Below are 7,415 nucleotides of genomic sequence, written 5' to 3'. Positions count from 1 at the left end.
TTTGTAATTTAAAATTATGCATAAAAAATAATTTATAAATTGAATAATAAATAACATCCAATTGATATAAAATTTGATATGCATATCAACATAAAGAACATGTAATCCAAATATTAGATTTTCAAAATATATAGTTATGTTAATTCTTTTAGTGGAAGTTGTAGCCATAAGCTACAACTAAGTTTGTAGCCAAACATTGTCATTTACAAAAAAATATATAGTATCCTAAGAACTTCACGGAAAATTACCTTAGAACTCTAGAGCATTCTTAACAGCCAAGAAAGAATATGAGTTAGGAAAATTATAATGAATATGGTATTCTTGGGTCCTTTTATTCTAGGGGTATAGGACACATTTCCTAGCTTGGAAAGCTCTAAAGCCTACTTATATTTCTTATCCATGATCATGCATTCCAAATCTAAATTCTTCTTTTTTTGATAATTCAACAATTACAATGTAAAATGAGGGATTTGAACCATGAAAATCTCCATTAGAAACATTAGGAAGTGACAAGTGAGCTACAAGGCTCTTAGACTTCCAAATCTAACTTCTAAACCCTGTCCTTAATATCTTTTCAAGTCACATAGATCTCAGCACTAAATTACGCCTCAAAGTATAGCAAGGGGTGGAAAAAAGGAAGCCTTTCCAACATCCCAAATCTTCCATAATTTCAATGTTCCAAGAATTGAAAAACATTTGTTATCTGTACTCTTTAGGAAATCTTGTATCTTATTTTTACTCTTTTTTCTTCAACAATCCTTCCTAGTTCCCGAGAGAGAGAGAGAGAGAGAGAGAGAGAGAGAGAGAGAGAGAGAGAGAGAGAGAGAGAGAGAGTGCAATAAAAACATAGCATTGCAAGATGACATAATGGACATTGTAAAATGGGAACAAAATTCATCAAGGCTAAAACAGTTCCAAGTAAATTATCAAACTTCACCTCTGTCCCATTTCATTCTCACCCTTCTAAACAGGAGGGATGCTAATTGGCCTTTTTGAATAGAATGGAGGCAAGACCCGCACTCCAGCCAAACATTATTGAAGGTTCCAGCTTTTTGGGAATGAGAGAAGCCAAACCAGGTTGTTGGTGAACAGGTATAATCTCCAGTTTAGCACTTGTTTCCGAATATCTGAGAATAAAACCAACAAGTATATTACTGGATATTCCATTGCTCCTCCAAGAAAAGATTCTTTAACTGGGATCTGCATTAAATGATAGTATAGGAGCTCATTGGACAAACCTATCCAACTGGGTGGGCAGCTTCATTCCAACAAGCAAAGTGGGAAAGGCTTTTATATTATCATGTGCTTGTGTCTATATGTACATGTTGAAGAGGGACGGGTAGAAAACTTTAGATTTGGACTTTCTCAAAACCAAAAACCATTGAGAATAATTTGGTAAAAAAAATGACAAAAAAAAGTGGATACTGTCTACAACAATAACCAAATGTAGATAGGATTGTTCTGGTCTATGGAAAACACAAACACGCATGCCTCACGAAAAAATCAAGAAAAAGCAGAAAATTATTGTATCATGCATCCAGATCACCTTACAGCTCTTCCCCCCCTCCCCCCCCTCCCCCCCCTCTCTCTCAAAACAGGTCATTAGCTATCAGCTTAGATTTAATAGCATCAACAATAGATGTAAGTATTTAACACTGTCATGTCCTCTACATTTTAAGTAGGCACTAATCAATTAAAATTGCTCAAGGTCTCTCAAGTCTCCAAAAAAATAAAAGGGCCTCAACAAGAGATGGCTACCACAAAAGGGCCAAAGAACTGTTCCCAACCCTGTAGAGATATGGACTTGAAGATGACTTTTATGAGGGACTTTTTCTTTTTTTCTCCCCTCTCCTCTTTTTCAAGTATGGGCTTGAAAATGAGTTATCAAATTGTCATCAATAAAACATTAAAAAATTAGCCTTACCCATCATTCTGGATAAGTTAAGATGGCTACCAGCAAAACTGATGGGGGAATCAATGTCGTCAAAGCCTTTGGGACACCATTTTTATAAAGGGAAGGGACAGTCTAGAATCTAACTTATATTTAGTGATGCACATAATTCAAGCAATATCAAAGTATGAACCCATTGGTTGACCCATAAGTCATAACACGTGTAAAAATACACAGAATATTTAAGAAAATAATGGGAAAAGAATACATGAAGAAGCACATACATAGGAGGAGTTGGGCCTTCATATGCAAATGTTGACATCCCCTGACGTTGCTTATGCTTGGGATTGGCTGAACATATGACGTAAACTCGACCACGACGTTTAATCGTCTTACAGAACTCACACATCTTCTTCACAGATGATCGCACCTTCATGGCTTCTGCAGATCAAAAACACACTGTCCAGTTTTAATGCATAAATAAAACACTGAAGATTATTAATTTAGAGTTACAAATTAGTTTCAATTTCTATTATATACTAGCAAGCAATCAAACTATATTTCAAAAACTATGCTACTAAAGACCATCAAAGCATAAAAGCTCTTAATAGTACACAAGAGTAAGAAAGGGAGCATGGAAACAAATTCAAAAAAGTGGCCTTATATATACAAAGACCAAATAATGGGATTTTGAAACTTTTTAAGGGTCCTAGCCCGGACATGGTAGCTTTGCTTTGCCCCTGGCAGGCAGAGTACATTCATATCAACCATCTACATTGAAAAAAGCCTAGTCCAACAGGATGTCTAACAATGTCATTCTTTTCTTAAAACTTGAGTCCCTTTACTTACAGTGAAGAGGGGATAGTTCGAAACAGTCATTACACACATATAACACATATATTTAATAATCCTAAAATCATCAACATCCAAGGGGAAACATGCACCATCTACACGCCTAGCAACAACCAAACACGAGTCTGGTAAGCGTGCTGACTATCGTTCACAGAATGTGGTGTGGGATTTTTTTTTATGGAGGAAATAAAAATCGAAAAAAGCTTAATACATACAGGTAAACCTAGGTGCAATTCCTTAGGTGTTATTCATTAGGTTCTCCAGTTAAAACACATGGTTACATCGATGAATGAAGCATAAATAGTGTTAAATTTTTCAAGGACAATTAAATTCAATACAATTATGTGTATGAATTTAATTGGGGAGCCTAATGTACTGCCTGCATCTAAAGAATTATTTGAACTTTGAACCTAACTTTTACCCACTACCAAAATTTATTTCTTGCAGATAAACAAGCCCACCTTCATTAAGTTCTAAATCAAAAGAAATCACCTCCAAAGCATTCTCTTAAAATTATAAACATTCATTTCCCGCGCACACAAAAAAATGCATTATACTATATACGTTATAATTCTTGCACCAAAGTGATTAATTAAACCATAACTAAAACTCTCATTCAAGATTGAACTTACATAATAAGATACAGTGATAATAACAACAAATTACATACATCAGATCAGACCAAGCCCTTCAAAAACCCTAGAGTCATTAAAAAAAAAAAAAAAATTCCAGGGAATTTATAGTTTTCAAGTAATCGCACCTCTTTCAAAGCTAATCCCAGAAAATGAATTTCGTGAATTTGATTCTAACTACTAGTTTTAGAAATGAGTAGTCAGTACTGTAGTGAGCAGAGTACCTGTTTGGTGAGCGCGGCGTTTGGCAGAGAACAAAAAATAAATAAATAAATGACCTTCACTCTCTTCCTTCTCAGTGGTTATTTTTGTGATTCGCGATTCAGCTAAAGTGTATATAGAGCATGGACCTTGAATATCTTAGGCCCATTTAGTGCGATTGAAATGGGCCCATTTAGTAGGCCCTTGATTGAGATTGTGTTTGCTAATCACTTTCATTGCACTTTTCGGAGTCTCAGGATTTTCTCTATTTGCTTCGAAATAGAAAATATTGATTTCAGAATCAGATTTAGATTTTATAATTCACCAAATAAGGATTGATAACTGATTTTAAATGATGTGTCATTATAATCACTTTTAAATTTGTTAATTGCCAGTTCTTTGTTACGAAATGGTCATTCTCTATTTCAAAAAAAAAAAACAAAAAATAGGAAATTTTTTTTTTCTTATTTAACTTGAAAACGGAAATGAAATAAGAAGGAAAAGGCCTGGAATAGGGATAGCAATTTTTCCCCGCCCCGCTTAACCCGCTCCTCCCCCGCTTCGTCCAGCGCGGGTTTTCCCCGCCCCACAAAGGTGATGGGACGGGAATATGACAAGATTTTATCCCCGCACCATAGGGCGAGGTGAGAATGGGTTTAGACTTTTTAGACTCACCCTGCCCCGCCCTCGTCTAAATTGCTAAGGGTTATAATTGTAAATTTTTCATACCCTAAAACCCTACTATTTAAGTAACATATCAATATTAGCTTATTTTATTCTACCCAAGGTGGTTCTCTGTCTTTATTTTGTTGTGTTATACTATGAGTTTGTTTTTTTTTTTTTTTTTTGTGATTGTCTTGTTAAACGCTTGGATATATTATTCAATTTTTGTCTAAAAATTGATTTGATGGGATAAATTTAGTTGTAATTTCAAGCATATTTTTATTAATGAAATAGGTTTCATTAAAAAAATTGTACTAATTGTAGGGCAAATTAACAAAAAGTAGAGTTTTACGCAGTGGGGCGGGGCTTCGCGGGGCCCCCAGCGACAAGGATGGAGTGAGAAAGTTTTCCCCATCATGCAGGGCGGAGCGGGGATGGGGTAAGACAAAACCATGCGGTGCGGGGATGAAGATCCCATCCTTCGGCCCCACCCCGCCCCATTGCCATCCCTAGCGTGGAAAGTGGACAATATGTCTTTAGTATGGCATCAAAAAATAAATAAACAAATACACACACACACATATATATATATTAGACTATTAGTCCTGTTGGCAACCAATCACAAAAAGATTGAGTCTTGTTGAGTTCTTAATGTAAATTAATAAGTTCAAGATGAAAACCCCAGATTTGCTAAAGAAAACTGAGTTTATGTAAGTTCGACTGTTATTCAATTCCAAGTTCGGCTCCTGTTCAATTCCAAGTTCAAATGATCGAGAATTGCAAATTCAATTTTTTCAGATAACATGATTTATTAAGTTTGCTGTACACATGGATTTTTGTAACCCTAATAGAAAGTCTATATAAAAGTCCATTAAGCATGACTTATTAAGAGACTAGAGAGGTAGACTCCAAAAAAAATCAAAACATAAATATTATTCAATTAATATTAAAAATAAGAAAAATTCCCACTAAAAATTGCCACCTTAGACTCCAAAATGTGTTGTGCTGGTCCTAGATGAAGCCCTATTGTTACAAATGGCAAATTGGAGGTTTGAAATGAATAAATTTCAAGTTGAAAATTAAGGTATTTGACTGAAACGGCACCATTTACAATTTTTAAAATATATATGTTATATTTAAAATACTTTACGCTTATGAAAAATCCTCATAATGGCCATATTTTTCATGAAATGCATTTAACATGGCAATAACAGGGTTAATATTTCATGATTTTGGCATGATCATCATGGTATCTTCTTGGTATTAGTATAAAGAAATCAATTCTTTTTTTTTTTTTCTTTTTTTTTTGAGAGAGAGTTTCAATTGAGACAAAAGTTGTTAAAAACACTCAAATATAAAATTGACAACTTTGCAAAGAAGTGTTCAACAAGAACCATTGTTGGGATATTGGAAGAAACTAGTAATTTGCTCAAAATTAGTAAGGAATATTCAACAATCTCAATTACCTACATGAAATAATCAAGATTCAGTAAAGGTGGTCACCTTGTTTTAGAAGTCGTATTCAACAAATTAACCTTTTTATGTTTGATTATGGCAAAAACGGACATTTCAATTGCTCCTAGAGTGGTCATCATGAGTCCAATGGCCCACGCCTGTCTCCACGAATACGACTTCAATCTCGTTAGTATGCCACAAGTGAAGAAACGGAAAGTTGTGACTCCAAGAATTACCAAACCACACAAAACATTTTTTTTTTTTCCTTTAAAGTTGATACAACAAATGTTTATAGGATGCTGACAATTGTTACTAAGAGAAAAAGGAAGAGTTTAACAAACTCTTCCATTTGATTAAGCAATTGTAATATGTTTAGGATGTGAGGTATAGCTAAATTAAGGATTAGAGTGGTAATAAACCTGTGATCAATCAGAAATCATAATGTTGCATAGCCCAACTACTATAACTATCAAGATTATAACAACTGGTTTTTGGGAAAAAGAAGAAGACTAAAAAAGAAAAACAACCAACGTTCTAAAAATTAATAAGACAACAAAAAAACCATATAAAGCATACAATAAGATTAATGGTTTTTGTCTAAGATACATGACTATGCCTTTTATAAATCAATTTCAATAACCCAGTAAATGCATCAATTACCACCTCACTTACCAAGAATGAAAGAAAGAATGAATTGATAGAGAATGTCTGAGGAATAAGAAAAGAAATTGTTGAAAATGAAGAGATAAACGAATTGTTAGGGTCATCTTTTCTATGTAATTGGCTAATTGTTTGATAAAACGCACTTTACTTATAATTTGGTAGATTTAAGTTGGGTTTAATGTATTAAGAAATATGTTATTCAAACATATCAAGTGATTTCATTAAAGACATGAAGGTTGATCCAAGAGACAAGTGAAGAAAAACTGTTTTATTAAGTCTTGATACTAACTTGATAGATGCTACTATAGATAATTAATGGAGAAATTCTACACAAGCTTGATCTATCGAGATTTATGATTCCAGAATTTCCAGATCCGAAATTTGGCCCATGATGACTTGTTTGATTAGGGTTTCTTTTCTCATAACTCTGGTATATAAAGCTTATTTTAAAAGTCATCAAGTACGGAAAACAAAGACCTAGAACATATATTCTCTATGTGAAGCAACTGTGCTTGTGCACGTTAGGGTTTTGTAACCAAGTACTTCCTGATCTTCATTGTTTATGAAGTGAAAAAATTTGCAGACAACAACAATCATTCAAGTTACTAAAGTTAGTCACGTACTAGATCTGTGCAAAGGATTTAATCATAGATTGGAGATTTGTGCAACAAAGAAAAAAATGCTACTACAAGATCAAGTCCAATTAGGTATTAGAGTAAAGGTTCAACTATAAGTTGGTATTTTGGGAAAGGTCGGGATAATAGTAAGATTCCTCATACTTGTAACCACTTAATTATTGATTAGTGGATCCTTAAGAGTGGTGATCTTAAATTTACTTTGTGGGGTTTTCGCCTTACGAGAAGTTTTCCCCATTTGTCAACAAATCACTGTGACAATTTGATTTCCGCTGCATTTAATTTATTTGGTGATTTGTTGGTACCTCCATTTGCATGTAATTTGACTTAATTAATCAATTTTGGTAATTATATTAATTGACCGGGTCAATCTATCTTAACCTAACACGAATGTTATTAGTGATTATAAGACTAGTTGGTTTT

The 7,415-nt window shown here is 33.9% G+C and overlaps 1 protein-coding gene across 2 annotated transcripts; it reads right to left on the bottom strand.

Annotated features, from left to right (window-relative positions):
• Positions 1-829: 829 nt before the first annotated feature.
• LOC142639548 (uncharacterized) lies at positions 830-3,697 on the bottom strand. Of its 2 annotated transcripts, none has more exons than XM_075813710.1 (3): positions 3,600-3,697; positions 2,176-2,332; positions 830-1,127 (listed from the first exon to the last, which is right to left on the bottom strand). In XM_075813710.1, exons 2-3 carry the CDS (start codon positions 2,325-2,327, stop codon positions 980-982), a joined length of 300 nt encoding a protein of 99 aa, XP_075669825.1. In that variant the 5' UTR covers positions 2,328-2,332; positions 3,600-3,697; the 3' UTR covers positions 830-979. The 2 variants fall into 2 exon arrangements, with proteins under 2 accessions (XP_075669825.1, XP_075669829.1); XM_075813714.1 differs by having other exon boundaries at positions 3,504-3,642.
• Between the last annotated feature and the right edge of the window lie 3,718 nt (positions 3,698-7,415).

This window comes from Castanea sativa, chromosome 1 (assembly GCF_040712315.1).
Source record: "Castanea sativa cultivar Marrone di Chiusa Pesio chromosome 1, ASM4071231v1".
Taxonomy (NCBI): Eukaryota; Viridiplantae; Streptophyta; class Magnoliopsida; order Fagales; family Fagaceae; genus Castanea; species Castanea sativa.
The sequence above is the reverse complement of the archived record's forward strand: the minus strand, read 5'-3'. Positions and strand labels throughout refer to the sequence as shown.